Source organism: Triticum aestivum, chromosome 4B (genome assembly GCF_018294505.1).
Source record: "Triticum aestivum cultivar Chinese Spring chromosome 4B, IWGSC CS RefSeq v2.1, whole genome shotgun sequence".
NCBI lineage: Eukaryota > Viridiplantae > Streptophyta > Magnoliopsida > Poales > Poaceae > Triticum > Triticum aestivum.
In genome coordinates, this window is record NC_057804.1 from 608,291,763 (window position 1) to 608,311,382 (window position 19,620).

General features: G+C 47.1%; 1 protein-coding gene across 1 annotated transcript; it reads left to right on the forward strand.

Annotated features, from left to right (window-relative positions):
* The first annotated feature begins 11,861 nt into the window (after window positions 1–11,861).
* Window positions 11,862–14,745, forward strand: LOC123093543 (uncharacterized). Its single transcript, XM_044515527.1, has 2 exons — window positions 11,862–12,948; window positions 14,316–14,745. Exons 1-2 carry the CDS (start codon window positions 11,897–11,899, stop codon window positions 14,473–14,475), a joined length of 1,212 nt encoding a protein of 403 aa, XP_044371462.1. The 5' UTR covers window positions 11,862–11,896; the 3' UTR covers window positions 14,476–14,745.
* Window positions 14,746–19,620: the final 4,875 nt, after the last annotated feature.

Below are 19,620 nucleotides of genomic sequence, written 5' to 3' on the forward strand. Positions count from 1 at the left end.
CAGTGGAGGTGCCGCTACCGGTGAAGGTAAGGTGGAAGAGAGGGGGAGGGGTGCTGACAAATTAACATGTCCAGATTATGGTCATACACTCCGAAATCCAGAAGATCTCATGGCATGAATCTTAAGTTAGGCGCCTTGGAATGACGGTAACGGAGACACATGATTTTTATTCAGGTTCGGGCTCTCCGGGGAGATACTACCATACGTTATGCTCTGATTGTATTATTGTGTTGGAGTGTGTGAAGTAAAGTTATCTACCGTGAGATTGTAATGTGTGTTCTACGAGTTTGTCCCCTCGGTTTATAACGTAAGGGGGTGTCCTAGTTACGGGGTCCTAGTTGTCTACGTGCGAGGAGGCAGGATTCTCCACAAGCCCATTGTCTTGGCGAACATGTCAAGTCTTCTCGGTCTTCCTTGTAATCATCAAGGGCCGCCCAACGTGGCCTAGGACGGAATCGATATGGGGTCCTCAGCCCGGCCCTCTTCCTCTAGCCAGGATGTTGTCACACTCGACATAGGTTTTGTCCCACTTTATCAAAAAAGCACTAACCTAGGTCCATACAACAAATCAACCAAGTGCGAAAAAAAAAGAAATAATAAGTCTGTTGGGGCAACCACACAAACATGCCCAAAGGCGCAAACAAAAGTGATATAAGACGCCATGGGGGAGAGGCATCAACTAGTAATGGGCTCTCAGAGCTGACAACCGACCAGCTGCAGACTATCAGTCATGCCACTCAGCAGGTCCCCTGTCCTGCCACCAATAGAGTTACCATCATTGCTACATGAAAACCAGAATTTAAACACAGAGTTAATAGCACATCACAAAAGGACCTTCTTGATAATCATACTATTATGCGTTGTCCATAATCTCTAGGCCATAATCGTGAGCAAGGACCAGAAGAGGTGTCTCCTTCGAGGAGATCGAGCCAGAGCAACAAGAAAGTTACCCAGGTTTAAGGCCTGCCACTCAGTCCAGAGAGTCTCGCGGACACAACCCCATAAGAAGTGGATGATGGGCCATGAGAATAATATATGCGTCCTAGACTCTGGCACCGAGAAAAAGGGACAAAGGCCATCACCAGGCTGATGTCTCTTTGTCACTTCCGTGCCCAAGAGGGCGTAGTATCAGAGTAGCTCCCAGGCGAATATCTTGATTTTAAGCGTCAGTGGCAGTTTCCACAACTGGGAGGACGGGTAAGGGTCGGTGAGCAACGTAGAAGAGAAAGGTGAGCTGACCTGGAGGAGAATAGCCCTGAGGGGCAAGGTGCCACGACACCAAACTCGAAGCAGCGGACAACTTGGATGGGAGGTCGCCCCGCAGCTCGGCTTCCTTAGGTACAAATATTCGTCAGAACAAATGTTCCAACTCCCACTACAAAAATCGAAGGCCACTAACATAAGTAGGTCCAAACAAATCGCAAACAACTAGAGGGGTTCAGCCATAAAAGGGGTACCCACTCCATCACCTATAGAGACCCTAGTACCTTCCGCCTCCTCCGCAGCATGGGATGGAACACTTCCGCCTTCTCCCATTCTCTCACATGGAAGTGGGCAGTGTTTGCATCACCCCTCAAGAGCCAATTCTGACGAAACACATCAGGTTTCTCTCATTCCCATTCTAACATGCACGGGATGGAACACTTCCGCTTTCTCTCATTCCCATTGATGTCCCCTCTGTAGACCTCCGTAAGGGAAGCCTCAAGGGTGTACCACTTAAGACAATCCCCCACCCCCTCTTCAACCTCGCATAAACTACCATGAGACTTTGGCGATATGAGGACATACGTCCACCGCACCGAAAACCCATGATAGACCAGCTGCTGCCACCGCCTACCTTAGCAAACCAAGTCCTTGAACCCAGACTGAAGTAGCCAAAAGTTGTCAAAATAAAAATGTTTGCCTTAGGAATGGACTCATCTCCCGAAGATAGAAGGAGAGGGGAGTGGCACGAGCCGTCCTTGTGATCGCTTGCTAGGAGAAAATGGGAAACTTAGGCCACCTTTGGTTCATAGGATAGGAATAGAAAAATCGTATGAAGTGATATGACACGCATCACAATTCCTGTAGGTAGATATATATCATTTGATGCATAGGCTAGGAATTCTTCCACTAAGTTTAGGCTAATTAATGTTTCTTTTTCTTTGAAATGTGAAGGATTTGTTACTATCCTATATAGGAAGAGGAATATATTCCTACAAACCAAAGGGTTTCAAAGAAAATTTTCTACAAAATTTGGGAGCCTCTATTTGTCAGGTACTAGAAAAAACGTTTCATTGGTCACTTATATGGACCGTCCAATCTTCATCCAACCGCCCAAAATAGATCTAGTACTGTTCATCTTATTCCTCCCTCTTCTTGTCTCCCCCTCCCCCCACCCTTAGCTTGCCCTGCCCCAACCTCCGACCTCCAACATCCTACCTGGCGTGCCAACTGACGTTGCGAAATACCGTCGGATCCCTCGGTAGGGGTCCAAGCGCAACTGAAAGTCTAAGATCGGAGATCACACGAGGGTTTTACCCAGGTTCGGGCCTCCGAAGAGTAATATTACATCTTGCTTGCCACTAGTGCAGAAAAGGGATATAATCCCGGTTCATGAGGCCCCTTTAGTGTCGGTTCTTGAACCGGCACTAAAGGGTGGGGACTAAAGGTCCCCCCTAGTCCCGGTTCAGCACGAACCGGCACTAATGGTTGTCCACGTGGCACGAGCTCGCGATGGGGGCTGGGAGACCTTTAGTCCCGGTTGGTAACACCAACCGGGACTAAAAGGTTTAGGGGTTTTGTTTTTATGATTTATTTTTCCTTTTAATTTTGTGTTTTCCATTTAATTATTTTTCATTTGAAACATATTTTACGCTACTGCATATTGTACATGTTATGCATATATATAAATAGAGTTTATCGTAGAACCGATCACACACACACACAGACACACACACACAAGTTGGTATATACAATTTCTCCTACAATTTGCATGCAGATCATTACATGGAGGCATTACTTCGGTAGCGGGTAATAGAATTCTTCTTTGGGATCTATGACCTGGTCGAGCAAAAATCTTGCTATTTCCTCTTGAATCGCTTGTACGCGATTCTCTGGTAGGAGCTGACCCCGCATGTCTTTCATCTTTAAAGAAGGAGATCAATATGCATGTATTATTTGTGTGTGTATATATTAGATAATAATGTAAAAGTTGTGAATAGTGTTCTGGCAAACGTACCAATTGATCTCTGTCAGGTTTGCTACTTTCGCACGTTATCATGGAGATGTTCTCGCAAATGTAGTATGCACATAAATCATTCTCGGCGCCTGCTTCAGGGACTTTAATTGAATAGAATTCAATTAGATAATAATTAATCAAGCATGCTAATGAATGGCATTGAAATTAGAATTAAAGAGATGTTAGCTAGCTAGCTAGTACTACTTAATTAATTAACTTGGGTCGATACCAGTGAAGCTTTTGTTTCCGTTGGCCATCAACCTGTTTGATGAACTTTTCCCAAGCCCTGCCCGCCCGCAAAGAAAATGAATAAAGGAGTTATTAATTAGTTAATATCAGGAAATGACGAACTTAAAGAGGCTGACATATACTCCGATAATGATTGAAATTACCTGTTGACCATCCCTTTCACAATTGCGTAGTCAGTAACTTCTTTCAGTAGTGAGTCGAGTACTTCAACTGTTCCCTCGTCAACTTTAGTGATTAACAAGATCCAGTGGAAACTCCATGCGCACATGTTTGCATGTATAATTAAGCAGGCATGTGCATAACTCATCAACTACCGTAAACCTCCTATACACTTATTAACATCCAGCTAGTAAGCAAAACAGAATTTGTAGTACAAGACTGACCCGAAGCTGTAAGGAAGTAGTATATCTAGACAGGCATTTAGGCGCTTCAAGAACTCTAGCAAGCTGTAACGCCCCGGATACAACTTTCCATATTCATAACTCCAACTCTTGCCTTTTACGGAGATGTGATATGATATTTCCTTCGTGGTTGGGGTTTTGTCTGTTGTTTTGCATTTCGTTCTTGTTATGCATCTCATCTCATAGCATCATGCGCATTGCATCGACATCGTTTTCATAAAACTTGCATCCATCCGGGTTTCCCTGGTTCTCTCCGTTGTCCGTTCTGAGCCCGACCACACTCGCACGCGCCCGCGACACCTCCGAAATATTATTTTATAAGTGGCTTAAAAATATTCTCGGAATAGGATGCAACTTGGCGTGCGATCTTATTATAGTGTAGACAGAGCGCCTATCAAGTTTCGTCACATTCGGAGCTCGTTTGATAGCCCAACCGTTAAATATATAGCGGCACCATTGCCGGTATTTACGTCGGACGTTTTCGGTCTCCGGAAACTGTTGTCGGGCTGCCTTCTCTTCTCTCTTCTCAGCCCAACGCCCCAAGCTGGCCTCCTCTGCCTCGGCCTTTAGGCCCAATGTGAGCCACCACCCAGTCCATCTCTGTTGGCCCAATTGTGCTCTAATTCAGCCTGCATGTGTTTTTTTACTGCTGCGAATTTAACATTATCCGGTGAATTACTGTTTTCAGAAAAAAAAACCTTGAACTTCATGCATATAATAACTCATGAACCGTGCATCATATTAAAATATTTCAAACATGTAAAATGCTTAGAATTTTGTGTAGATTAATAATATTCCACTTTCATCCATATTTAAAATGTTTAAAATGCTGTTTGTTTAAATTTGCTTAAATGCTTTGTTAAAATGATTTATTTCATAACTAAATAACCGTAGCTCCAATTTTAATAAACTTTATATGTAAATGGAGTGGAAAAATGCCTAGTTTAACATGGTGCACTTTATTTTCCTGATTAACAACAATAAAATATGTTTTAGGGCAGATCAGTACCAAATTCATAAATTGCACATGAGGATTTTCCGAAATTATTGTTTGTTGTTCCGGCCTCATTTAAACTTGCCTAGATAGGTAGTTTTCATATGCTTCACCCCTTGCCATGTTTAACAACATTTAACATTGTTGTGTACCTAAACGAGAGCGAACTAAATAACTCAGATGTGGTGTTTCGTCAATATGCTTATTGAGCTCCACTTAATTTGTAGTATTGTTTGTTGCACTTTGCCATGCCATGCCTCTTTAAACCGGACATGCATCATACTTGATTGTGCATCATGTCATGTTTATGCTTGTGTGTTTACCATGTTGTTTGTTTCTTTTCGGTGTTGCTTCTTACTTCCGATAATGTTGCGATTGTGAGGATTCGTTCGTCTACGCTTGGTTCGTCTTCGTGGCTTCATCTTCTTCATGGACTTGTTCTTCTTCCTTCCGGGATTTCAGGCAAGATGACCGCTACCCTGGATCTCACTATTATCATTGCTATGCTAGTTGCTTCGTTCTATCGCTTTGCTGCGCTACCTATCGCTTGCTCTTCAAACCTCCCTATTTGCCATGTCAGCCTCTAACCTTTATCACCCTTCCTAGCAAACCATTGCTTGGCTATATTACCGCTTTGCTCAGCCCCTCTTATAGTGTTGCTAGTTGCAGGTGAAGTTGAAGATTTCTCCATGGTGGACAGGATTTTGGTTGGGATATCACAATATCTCTTATATTATTAATGCATCTATATACTTGGTAAAGGGTGGAAGACTCGGCCTTATGCCTGGTGTTTTATTCCACTCTTGCCGCCGTAGTTTCCGTCATACCGGTGTTATGTTCCCGGATTTTGCGTTCCTTACGCGGTTGGGTGATTTATGGGACCCCCTTGACAGTTTGCTTTGAATAAAACTCCTCCAGCAAGGCCCAACATTGGTTTTACCATTTGCCTCACCTAGCCTTTTTTCCCTTGGGTTTCCGGAGCCCGGGGGTCATCTTTATTTTAGCCCCCCCGGGCCAATGCTTGTCTAAGTGTTGGTCCAAACCGAGCAATGCCCGGCGCCCCCTGGGCAACCAGGGTCTATGCCAACCCGTCGTCTTGCTCATTCGGTGTGCCCTGAGAACGAGATATGTGCAGCTCCTATCGGGATTTGTCGGCACAGCGGGCGGTCTTGCTGGTCTTGTTTTACCATTGTCGAAATGTCTTGTAAACCGGGATTCCGAGTCTGATCGGGTCTTCTTGGGAGAAGGTATATCCTTCGTTGATTGCGAGAGCTTATCATGGGCTAAGTTGGGACACCCCTGTAGGGTATAAACTTTCGAAAGCCGTGCCCGCGGTTATGTGGCAGATGGGAATTTGTTAATGTCCGGTTGTAGATAACTTGACACCAGATCCGAATTAAAACGCATCAACCGCGTGTGTAGCCGTGATGGTCTCTTTTCGGCGGAGTCCGGGAAGTGAACACGGCTTTGGGTTATGTTTGGCGTAAGTAGGAGTTCAGGATCACTTCTTGATCATTACTAGTTGACGCCCGTTCCGCTTGCTCTCTTCTCGCTCTTATTTGCGTATGTTAGCCACCATATATGCTTAGTCGCTGCTGCAACCTCACCACTTTACCCCTTCCTTTACCTTTAAGCTTTGCTAGTCTTGATACCCATGGTAATGGGATTGCTGAGTCCTCGTGGCTCACAGATTACTACAATAACAGTTGCAGGTATAGGTTTTGCGATGATCATGACGCGAGAGCGATGTTACTTCTTCTGCTTCTTCTTCGATCAGGGGATAGGTTCCAGGTCGGCAGCCTGGGCTAACAGGGTGGATGTCGTTTGAGTTTTTGTTTGTATTTCATCCGTAGTCGGATGGTGCTCTAATGTATTGTGATGTTGTATTCGTGTGGCATTGTATGCCTCTTGTATGTATCTACATCTATTATGTAATGTTGATGTAACGATATCCACCTTGCAAAAGCGTTTCAATATGCGGTTCTATCCTTGGTGGGACCTTCGAGTCTCTTTAGGATAGTATCGCATATTGGGCGTGACACAAGCTTTTCTTTGTTTCTTTTCGATAGAATTCATGTGACCACGTCTCTTCATTAATGGTATTTGGGTCAATGAACCCAATGCCATAGCGTCCAGCTTTTTTCGTTTCATACATCTTCATTCTGCATAATACCACATAAAAGAATATAGTGAGAATAATTACAGGTAAATATCAACGAGCACTAGAGCTAGCTAGAGACTTAATTATTAAATTATAGAAAGAAATCACTTACAGACAAAAGCAATTAACGAGGGATTTGTCGAGTGCGTCTTGATTGAATAACTGAAACAGTTCTGTAAACTCGACATACAGAGTCATTTCATTATAGTAATACTCTTCCTTGGTTTTCACCATGAGGGACTCTCGATCGGTAGTCTTTCATTCATGTACCATTGATGCAATTGATACATTCTGGTTGAGAGCTTCTTGACCTCCTCAGGCTTGACCAAAGGTTGGCCGCGGGCATATTTCTATTTTACTTCCTCCTCTATGATCACTGGTCTGGGCTCGAGTTCTAGGAGTTGTTCCACAGTGACACCGGCCTCTTCAGCCATCCTTCTATGAGCGTCGGTTATTATCGGCAGATCGGTGTCGCTACTCATATGTGTTGATGGTACAATGAGCGGGGGATTGATTGCACCGCCTGTTCTCCCAGCTGGGGAACCGTTTTCCGCTTTTTTGGCAGCTCCTTTGCTTGAACTCGAGCTCGACTCCTTTTTCTGTGCTTGAAATGACTTCTTGATTTGGCGCTCATAGTCAGAATCAACATGCGGGGGAGCTGGTGCTCTAGCCATATGAATAAAGTGGTCAATGATATGCTCAGGTACAATCTCCTTTGGCGGCGGTGGCGGTTTCGGTCCAAAATGGGCATCCAATTGGGCTCGCACTTCGGCTTTGTTTTCCTCATCAGTCAGGTCGTAAGTCCGACGAGGAAGAGGCTTGAGGCTTGGACCATATTGGAATCTCTTGCCTCCTGTACTTATACCGCTAGCCGCCGGAGCTGCGACGACTCTCTTTCGTTGTTGCTTAGGCGGCGGAGACGACTGACGCAGTGCCTGACGACTTGGAGGAGGAGGACTGGGCTAACGCGGTGCCGGACTTGGAGGAGAAGGAGTGGGCTCACGCGGCGGTGCCGGACTTGGAGGAGCAATGGGCTCACGCGGCGGTGCCGGACTTGTAGGAGCATGAGTGGGCTCACTCGTATGCAAGATCATTGAGACCCACTGTTGTCATTCCGTACTGTGGGTCTTCCTTTACGCCGCCTCCTGTCATATTGACCCATTTGCACCGAAACAAAGGGACCTTCAAATCACTTCCATAGTCAAGTTCCCATATCTCCTCTATGTAACCATAATATGTGTCCTTTCCCCTATTAGTTGTTGCATCAAAGCGGACACCACTATTTTGGTTGGTGCTCTTTTTATCTTGGGAGATCGTGTAAAATGTATTCCCATTTATCTCGTACCCTTTGAAAGTCATTATATTCGAAGATGGCAACTAGGACAGCAAGTATAGGTCATCTTGAATAGCGTCGTCATGCATGCACGTGTCCGTAACCAACCAGCGAAAGTCCTCGTTTTTTCACGTGTAATCCAGTCTTCAGACTGCTCCGGGTATTTGGAGCTTAGAATATTCTTATGTTCCTCCATATACGGAGCCACCAAGGCGGAATTTTGTAGAACTGTGTAGTGTGCTTCAGTGAGAGAATGTCCGTCCATACATATTATTTGATCTGGTCCTAGCGTGCCATTTCCATCCAGTCTGCCCTTATGTCGTGATTCAGGAACACCAATCGGCTTAAGGTCAGGAACAAAGTCAACACAAAACTCAATGACCTCCTTATTTTCATGGCCCTTGGAGATGCTTCCTACTGGCCTAGCACGGTTATGAACATATTTCTTTAAGACTCCCATTAACCTCCCAGTACCTTCTCTCTATTTTTCTCCACTGCGATCCGTCAGCGGGTACTCTCAACTTCCCATCTTTCTTACGGTCTTCTCGTGCCATATCATCAACATAGCATGCTCTTCGTTTTGGAACAAACGTTTCAACCGTAGTATTATAGGAGCATACAACATCACCTTGGCAGGAATCTTCTTCCTGGGGCACTTGCCCTCGACATCACCAGGGTCATCGTGATTGGTCTTATAGCGCAATGCACCGCATACCGGGCACGCGTTCAAATCCTTGTACTCATCGCGGTAGAGGATGCAATCATTAGGGCATGCATGTATCTTCTGCACCTCTAATCCTAGAGGGCAAACAGCCTTCTTTGCTTCATACGTACTCTCGGGCAATTCGTTGTCCTTTGGAAGCATCTTCTTTAACATTATCAACAACTTTCCAAATCCCTTGTCAGATACACCATTCTCTACCTTCCATTGCAGCAATTGCACTATGGTGCCAAGCGTTTTCTTGTCGGCTTCGCAATTTGGGTACAACAATTTGTTGTGGTCCTCTAACATGTGTTGCAACTTCAGCCTCTCCTTCTCACTTGCGTAGTTTCTCTTTGCATCGGCAATGGCCCGACCTAGATCATCAGTGTGCTCATCTGATGCCTCTTCTTCAGCTTCTTCCCGCATTGTCGGCTCAGCTTCTTCCCGCATTGTCGGCTCAGCTTCTTCCCCCATTGTTGTACCATCGTATTCAGGGAACCCATAGCCAGGATAGCTGTCGTCGTCCTCTTCTTCTTCATTGTCTTTCATCATAACCTCTCTTTCTCCGTGCTTGGTCCAAACATTATAGTGGGGCATGAAACCAGACTCAAACAAGTGGACGTGAATGGTTTTTGACTTAGAGTAATTCTGATCATTCTTACAGCCAGCACATGGACAAGACATAAAACCATCTGCCCTCTTATTTGCCTCAGCCGCAAGCAGAAAAGTATGCATGCCATTAACGAACTGGGGAGAGCATCGGTCATCGTACATCCATTGCCGGCTCATCTTCATTACACAGCACGAAAAGATCAAATTAATACAAGTTCATACATAAAGTTCCATACACATTTATTCTCATAAAACAACATACAAACTCTCTAGCTAAAACATTTAAATGCAACAACAAATGCGATCAAGATGGCAACTAATATAACAATTGATCCAACAACATAATGATACGAAGCCTCACTATCAATGGCATATTTTCTAATCTTCCTAATATTCAAGCGCATTTTCTCCATCTTGATCTTGTGATCATCGATGACATCGGCAAGATGCAACTCCAATTCTATCTTCGCGTCCTCAATTCTTTTCAATTTTTCTTTCAAATACTCATTTTCATTTTCAACTAAATTTAACCTCTCGACAACAGGGTCTGTTGGAATTTTCGGTTCACATACCTCCTAGATAAAAATATCCATGTCAACTTGATGGGCATAATTTTTCATAAACACGAAATGCAACAAATAGTTATAAAAGAGAATATACCACATCCGAATCATAAACCGGACGAGGGCCGACGGGGACGGATATCAAAACCATGGCACTATGTATAACAAACAACGTATGGGTAAGATAATTATACAAGTAACTATATATCTAAATCACACAAAAACATGATTTTTTTTATATAAAAAGGATAAGAACAAGAGGCTCAGCACAAGGTGGTGCCGGCGACGGGACGGTGCGGGCGATCTATGGTGGTTAGGACGGAGACGGGAAGGCACTAAGTAAACCACACCTACATATGCAAACTAAGAGTTATTTTGAGCTCAAATTGCATATAAATCAAATAAACTACCACATATAATTCCTCCCAAATTACTAAAACGCACAAATTAATCACTATATAGAACATTGCAAGAGCTAATCTAGCAATGAGAGATGAAAGGATAAAGTTGCTAACCTTTGTGATCACTTGAATGGATGGGGCATTCAAATCTTGACAAAATTTGGGCAAAATGTGTGATGAGCTCGTGGAAGAGTGGAAGAACATAGGAGAGGAAAGAATGAAAGGGGAAGAACAGAGAGCTCGGGCTGGACGAAGGGTTTATATAGGATGATCTTTAGTCCCGGTTGGTTATACAAACCGGGACTAAAGATGCATCACTATTACCGGTCCGTGTCACGAACTGGGACTAAAGGTCTTGGTGGGGCCGCAGCCTGCCACCACCTCTTTGGTCCCGGTTCGTGGCATGAACCGGGACTAGAGGTTCGCCACGAACCGGTACTAATGGTCATCGCCCGCCTAGCCGTTGGAACCGGCACTAATGGTAACATTAGTGCCGGTTCAACCACAAACCGGGACTAATGTGCTTCACATTAGGCCCTTTTTCGACTAGTATGCTTTGATTATTCATGGTGAAGGGATACCTCGTGTGAGGGATTGCAATGGTGTATAAGGTTAATATCGAGAGTTTCTATCTGAGAACAGATGGTCATGAGGGTTTCCTGACCTCCCTTTATATAAGCGGGGGAGGTCTAGGGTTTACGAAGAGGTAGATGCGATGTCCTCCGCCGTCGCCCTTGTCTTGGAGGGCAAGAAGGTCCCCGGCGCCCTCCTAGGGTTTTTCCTTTGCTCTGGGCCATGTGGGCCCCTAGTTAATCTTGAGGAGGGGCTCCCATGGGTGAGCCACCCCTCGGTATCACACCGTCAGCGAGTCGTATCGCGCACCGCCTCGCCGCCCCAGCCATCCCTCTAAGACCCGCACCGGTGAACAACTCCGGCGATCCCGGCTGCACCCCGCACCCCTAAGATAGATAGCGGGGGTTGCTGCTTTCCGACGAATATGTACCCTCACATCCCTAAGATAGATGGTGGGGCCACTTCTCCGACGAGGTTGCTTCTTCTCCGGTGAGGTCCGGCCTTCCATCCCGCTCACTCCGGAAGAAGGAAAAAGCGACCGGAGCGGACAAAAATTTCACGCACATCAAGTTTAGCAAAACCGATAAATTTTCTGTCCTTTACAATTCCTACAAAATTTCTGTAAACCAAAAGAGGGATCGGTTTGTTGTTCCTTGTGTGCAGTGTGGCCAGAGGACGCGCATCAGATGTTCCTGTGGATGCACCCCCGTTGGAGCTTCTTCTCACATGACCGACCGACCGACCGGGGCTATAGCTTTTGGACTTTGCTCGTCGTTGCTTCTAGAGCGCAAAGACTTCCATGCTTGCAACCCAAGGCACGCACCGCACTCGGACGCTTTCGCTTTCACCGAGCAGGCCAGAGCTCATACGTAGCAAAGCTGACACCTTCGCCTTCTAGATCCCAGCGTATCCGCCGCGGTCACCATCGGCAGATCACGAGCCCGCCCCCGTGGCCCGGACTGGAGGTGCATACGCGTACGCGCGTCGTCGTCTCCATACGCTCGCCATCACGCGCACCGCCTTTCCTCCTCCCCGGCCTCCTCCTCAAGTACCAAATCAGCCGTCGCGCTCTCCACCACCACAACCACTTATCCATCCTCCTCCTTGCACCGTCGCATCAACCTCGTAGCCGAATCGACGACGCGCGCGCCCACCCACTACTGCTTCGCTCGGCCTCTCGCGCCATGCTGCAGGCGGGCTCGGAGCGGGCGGCCCCGCTCCCGGGCGCGGCGAGGCTGTGGGTGCCGGGGATGAGCCCCGTGGCGGCGGACGGGGCGTCGGCCAGGGCGCGGGAGATCGCGCGGAGGCGGGAGGAGATGCTCGGCATGCTGCGCGACCTCCCCGAGGCCGAGTACGAGCTCTCCCTCACCGACCTCGTCGACAAGACCGCCGCGGCCGGGGCCAACGGCTGTGTGGGCGTGGCGCCGCTACCGGCCGAGAGGAAGGAGGCGAGCCCGAGCCCGAGCCCCTTGGGTCTGGCCGAGCGGTCCGCGTCCAGCGGGCAGGCCGAGCCGCAGCAGCCGGCGAGGGCGACGGAGAAGCGGGGCTCCGCGAGGCGGCGCGGGGATGGCGGCAGCGGGAGCGGCCTCCGCAGCAGCAGCGACGGCGTCCTGCTCAACTTCTACATGCCGCGCTCCTTCACGCGCAGCTTCACCGCGCCGCGCCCCGCCCGCACGCCCTCCTTCTCCAACTCCGGCCGGGCCGCCAGCGCCGTCGCCCCCGACGACTGCAACAAGAGGTGCGTACTAATCCATTGACCAGACTATATACTCCCTAAACAATATTCCATTTCGACGCCATGGATTCTCGATCGACCGACCGGTCCGATGAACTGCAGATAAATTACGAGAGCACGACAGGAAGAACAAATCCACCCAAACACGGGCACAAAACCCCTCCATATCAACCTCGAATTCTCATAACTAAATTAAGAAGTTGGCCCGCACAAAATCCCTCCGTCGTGCTCTCGTTTGTCTAGTAATTGTGGATAATCATCACCACTGGATCGACGCGGTGGTGTATACTCTACCTACCTAGTCATGCGTAGGAACAAACGAACAATCAGGCACGCATCAATCTCTCTGTTTCAGTGTTGACTGAAACAGAGCAGTTAGCTGGCCTTACCTGCCGGCCAAATCAGGGCCGGCACGGCACGTCGCCACGCACGACAATTCCGAGGCGAATGTATGGGTAGATAGATGCTGGGCACGTCAGTCATGTTGCATAGTCGATGCGGTGCTGCTGATTTGTCCGCTCACCGACTGAAAATTATATCCTATTAACTGCAGCTGTGAGGCGTTTGCAGCTAGCTTGTTAGCTCGATCGATCATACCCATACATCTGTGCACTATACTAGTACGAGCTAGGCGCTAGCTGATAGAGAGAACCATTCGAAAGTGACTTGCACCGCTAGCTGATGGTGACACAGCCAGCCAACCACATGAGCGTGACCTGCCTGCCGGGTGCAGTTTGCAGCTTGCAGGTGTCGTGTTGCGCAGTGCAATCTGATTAGTACTCTAATTACTGCTCCCTTAACTAAAACCGTGACACTTAGGGTCAGTTCTTTTGGGCAATTCTCCGAGAATTGACCCCCTCCCCAGCTTCTTCCAGAATTGTCACTTCATCTTTTTTTACAATTCCTAACTAGTTAAGATCTAGTTAGCTAGGAATTGTAAGAAAATATAGAGTGGCAATTCTGGGAGAAGCTGGGGAGGGGGTCAATTCCCGGAGAATTGCCCAAAAGAACTGGCCCTTAGAGCCTGTTCGGAGTCCCTCCGCTCCACGAGGCCGCTCCCGGAGCTGACGGAGTTTCAGTTTAAAACCACGGAGCGAGCAAACGGGTACTTCGCAGATCCTTAAATTCCAGGCAGCGGGTGGACTGCCGAACAGCTCCTTACTATGGATCTAAGAGAGTAGTACTTAATTAGAAGAATATCTGATCGTGCTAAGGAAGAAAATCTAATACGCGAATCCAGCGTAAATCTACTTTTGCGTCGAGAAAATCTGCACTTCCATCATGGTTTGCTTTCTTAATTACAGTCAGTGCGATGCTAAGCAGACCGATATATCCATAGTCTAACATTGCTGGCGTTGGTGGTGGTGCAGGGAGAGAGACGGCGACACGGTCAGGTGCTGGCCGCTGCCGTGGGACCGGCGGTGGCGCAAGTCGAGCCGGCAGCGGCAAGACCCGGCCTCCGCAACGTCCGGCGAGCTGTCGGCGATGCTGGCGGCGGCGGACCACTCTGCTCCCGCGGACAAAGTCTGAAGACCTTTATCTTCCTTAGGTGAACCATGGTGAGCTCTTCTAAACGGCATCTGCCTCGGAGAAAAAGAAGACGGATCTACCAAACTACTTTTGGATCTTGGATGTGCATGTTTCTGCGGTTCTGTACATACGTACTGTACTTCACACGCAACGCAATACTGTCTGGTTGTTTAGTTTGTGCTATGAATGCGGTGTAGGAGTAGCATGGACTCCATGTATCTCGGGAACTAATTGCCTGTATAATATAGAACGAAGATGATTTGGCATTCCCGGGCAGGATCAAATGCAACGGAGAGGCATGTTTTTTATTTACCTGGTTCAGTGCGTAACTTTGTCTGAGCATGCACGATCGAACACTTAAAACCCTCCCTATACTTCCTGCTCACTGCCCGGACCACCCAATCCTCCATTCTCAGCCGATATGTTGGACGGATTTCAGCATCAATGGCATCTAAACGGTACCTGTCTCTTGCCGCCCTATTGTCGATCAACCTTTCCGTGTCCTCGACAGTTGGTTTCATAAGGTACTCCACTCCAAGCACCTTCACCACGGTGAGTGCAAATTGCACCGTGGTATTCAGGCATGTGGTCTCTTTCATCCGGATTTCAGCATCAATGGCATCTACAATCTACAGCCTATATGTGGCCCCTCCCATCTGGATTTCACCATCAACGGCGTCCATGTTTCTTGCTTATGATAAGGCCTCACCCGATTTTTTTATTAATAGTAATTAATAATCACGGAATTATGAAACTAGTGACAGGCAGGTGGAAATTTTAAAAATAGGAAGGACGCAAAGTACAATGGCGTCCACAGCTGGATGCTATCGAGGATAGCGTCCAGGTCTGGAAGCTATTAGGGACTGCATCCAGTCAAGTGCTTCGCCTAGCCATCAGATCCGACTAAACCGAGTCTTTCCTAATGACAGATAGAAGTTACGTGAGGTTTAAAACCCTAATATGGACGCAATCTTTGCTCCTGGACCTCGCCATACGGTAAGCAATCTCTGGCAGCCGGCAACACCGATCATCACAGGAGCGACATGGTCTCATCAACCGCTCGCCATTAGGATTCTCCAATTGATTTTGTGCTTGGTTCATGTTAGTTGTTGTACTGTTCTATCAAATCTACATTGCTTTAATCTCCAATTGATTGTTATTCCTGAATTACGGTCCTTAATTGGCTGGTTTGTGAGAAACCAAATTTTCAGTCGTGAGTTCATAATCGATGGATGATTCTGATGCCGCACCTACCCAGAGTTCAGACGAAGATCCACAACCAAGAGTTATGCATCATGTTAATGCATTTCCATTCATGCGTACATGTGGACAGAATGGTGTGAGAGCCTTTGGTGACATATCTATACTAACAGAGACGACATCAAATGAAAGTTTTTTTGGATGCAAGAAGCACTTTCAAAGCCCATTGTCAGAGCAGCAAATTTTGGATTCAAAAGAGCACCTAAAAATTGTGATTGGTGAATTTCACATAAACATGAACCTGGAAGTGAAGTATAGCACAAGCAGTCAATCTAAACTTGTAGCAGAGTGTATTGATGACAGTTGCATGTGGAGGTTGTATGCAATACCAACAAAAATTGGTTCATGTTGGCAAGTAAGGAAATGTCCTTATTCTCATACTTGTCGTGCACCGGGTAATAGAACTGACCATTCTCAGTTATCGGCCTCTATAATTGCAGATGTTATTCGTGAAGCACTCAAGGATGACCTAGAGTTGAGTATAAAAAATGTGCGGGCATTGGTCAAACAACGTTACAGAAATGTGAGACCATCATACAATAAGTTGTGGCGTGGAAGGGAGAAGGCCATAGCACAACTTTTTGGTACCTGGGAAGGATCATACAATCTTCTCATCCCCTTCCTTGAGGCTATTAGAGTAAAAAATCTAGGTACAAAGTATGTTCTTCTATCAAAACCCATGACATTAGAAGGGCATAGAGAATTTCGATGTGTTGCTTGGGCATTTGGACCTTGCATTGCAGCAGTTCCCCACCTTCAACCTGTAATAAGTGTGGATGCATCATTTCTATCAGGAAGATACAAGGGCCGATTGATAATGGCATGCGGACATGATGCTAATAATAGGTTAATACCTCTTGCATTTGCCATTGTTGAGAAAGAGGACGCTACGAACTGGGGTTGGTTCATGAGATGGTTGCGGAGGGAGGTAATTGGTGTTGGCAAGTTCATGTGTGTGATTTCAGATCGCCACAAAGCAATTAAATGGGTGTTTAAGCAGCCACACCTTGGGTGGAACGAAAGTGCTGGCAAGTGTGTGCATCGTTTTTGCTCTCAACATGTCGCCGAGAACCTATACAAAGCTTTTTGTGATGATAACATTTTGAAAATTTTCAAGTGGGCAGTCAAGAAAAAGAAACCTCGTAGGTTTGAGGAGGGCATGTTATCTATTGAACATACTTGTCATGATGCAATAACATATCTTAGAAAGGTCGGTAAGTATTTGCAGGAAGACAAAAATGAGCAAGAGAAGCCTGAGAAAGTATTTCAATGCAAGGATGGGGGTTACCAGTGGGGGATCATGACAAGCAATGGGTCTGAGTCCTTAAATAATGTGTTCAGGCTTTCCCGAAGGCTATCGGTGGCAGCAATTGTGGAGGAGACATTTTCAAAGTGCTTAGAGTGGTTTGTAGAAAGAAGGCGAACTGCTCTCAATTTGGTTGATGGAGGCAACCGATGGTCCGAATGGGTGGACAAGCTATTGGTTAAAAGGGCCGACAATGCAGGACATATGCATGTTATTTAATATGGAATGCACGGACGAGGAACGGAACAGATGTGGTGACCGCGGTCGAGAGAAGAGAGAAGGGCCGTCAACTACGCCAATCTCGCCGTGGTGGCGCAACCTACTTCGACAGTGAGGAGGTGGACGAGGGGATTACAGGGAGGCAGCCGTGAGGACTTTGGCGAGAGATGAGGTGGAGGGCGGAGGCGGTCGTGGATAGGTGGTCGCGGGGATGAGAGGTGGAGGGCGGCGACCGTGGATACGTGGTCGCGGGGACAAGAGGTGGAGGGCCGCGGCAGCGGCCGAGGCGATAATGGGCCAAACCTGCTGGATTGCGGATGGGGCCCAACCTAATGGTGGCCGTGATCGATGCTAGGGTCCCAATCTGGACTCGTTTATACTAGCGTCCGTATGTGGACGCTGTAATGCCTAGCGTCCTTCCTATTTCTCAAATTAGGAATTATCCTTTCCTTGTTTCATAATTCCGTGATTATTAATTACTATTAATAAAAAAATCGGAGGCCTCACTCGCGACGTGTTCTTGTTCTGGCTGAAGGAAATATGCCCTAGAGGCAATAATAAAGTTATTATTTATTTCCTCATATCATGATAAATGTTTATTATTCATGCTAGAATTGTATTAACCGGAAACATGATACATGTGTGAATACATAGACCAACATAACGTCACTAGTATGCCTCTACTTGACTAGCTCGTTAATCAAAGATGGTTGTGTTTCCTAACCATAGACATGTGTTGTCCTTTGATTAACGGGATCACATCATTAGGAGAATGATGTGATTGACATGACCCATTCCGTTAGCCTAGCACTTGATCGTTTAGTATATTGCTATTGCTTTCTTCATGACTTATACATGTTCCTGTAACTATGAGATTATGCAACTCCCGTTTACCGGAGGAACACTTTGGGTGCTACCAAACGTCACAACGTAACTGGGTGATTATAAAGGAGTACTACAGGTGTCTCCAAAGGTACATGTTGGGTTGGCGTATTTCAAAATTAGGTTTTGTCACTCCGATTTCGGAGAGGTATCTCTGGGCCCTCTCGGTAATGCACATCACTATAAGCCTTGCAAGCAATGTAGCTAATGAGTTAGTTACGGAATGATGCAATATGTAACGAGTAAAGAGACTTGCCGGTAACGAGATTGGACTAGGTATTAGATATCGACGATCGAATCTCGGGCAAGTAACATACCGATGACAAAGGGAACAACGTATGTTGTTATGCGGTTTGACCGATAAAGATCTTCGTAGAATATGTAGGAGCCAATATGAGCATCCAGGTTCCGCTATTGGTTATTGACCAAGAATAGTTCTAGGTCATGTCTACATAGTTCTCGCACCCGTAAGGTCCGCACGCTTAACGTTACGATGAAAGTTTTATTATGAGTTTATATATTTTGATGTACCAAAGGTTGTTCGGAGTCCCGAATGTGATCCAGGACATGACGAGGAGTCTCTAAATGGTCGAGACATAAAGATTGATATATTGGAAGCCTATATTTGGATATCGGAATCGTTCCGGGAGAAACCGGGATTTTTCCGGAGTACCGGGGGGGGGGGTACCGGAACCCCCCCTCCCCGGGGGGGGGGGTTATTGGTCCTACATGGGCCATGAGGGAGAAGAGGAGGGCTAGCCAGGGCAGGCCGCACGCCCCCTCCCCCCTAGTCCGAATAGGACAAGGAAGGGGGGGCGGCGCCCCCCTTTCCTCTTTCCCCTCCCCCCTTTCCTTCCCCACAAAGGCAAGAGGGGGGAGTCCTACTCCCGGTGGGAGTAGGACTCCTCCAGGCGCACCCCTTGGGGGCCGGCCGCACCTCCCCCTCCCTCCTTTACATACGGGGGCAGGGGCACCCTAGAACACACAAGTTGATCTACGTGATCATTCCTTAGCCATGTGCGGTGCCCCCCTCCACCATATTCCACCTCGGTCATATCGTCGCGGAGTTTAGGCGAAGCCCTGTGCCGGTAGAACATCATCATCGTCACCACACCGTCGTGCTGACGGAACTCATCCCCGACACTTTGCTGGATCGGAGTCCGGGGATCGTCATGGAGTTGAACATGTGCTGAACTCGGAGGTGCCGTACGTTCGATACTTGGCTCGGTCGGATCGTGAAGACGTACGACTACATCAACCGCATTGTCATAACGCTTTTGCTTACGGTCTACGAGGGTATGTGGACATTAGTCTCCCCTCTCGTTGCTATGCATCACCATGATCTTCTGTGTGCGTAGGATTTTTTTTGAAATTACTACGTTCCCCAACAGTGGTATCAGAGCCAGGTTTTATGCGTAGATGTCATATGCACAAGTAGAACACAAGTGAGTAGTGGGTGATACAAGTCATACTGCTTA

What these genes read in the sequence shown, in the direction of transcription:
- LOC123093543 (XM_044515527.1), top strand. Translation starts at nt 11,897, where the DNA reads ATGTTCCTGTGGATGCACCCCCGTTGGAGCTTCTTCTCACATGACCGA. An exon ending in CCCGACGACTGCAACAAGAG is followed by an intron (nt 12,949 to 14,315) that starts GTGCGTACTAAT and finishes GTGGTGGTGCAG; the next exon opens with GGAGAGAGACGGCGACACGG.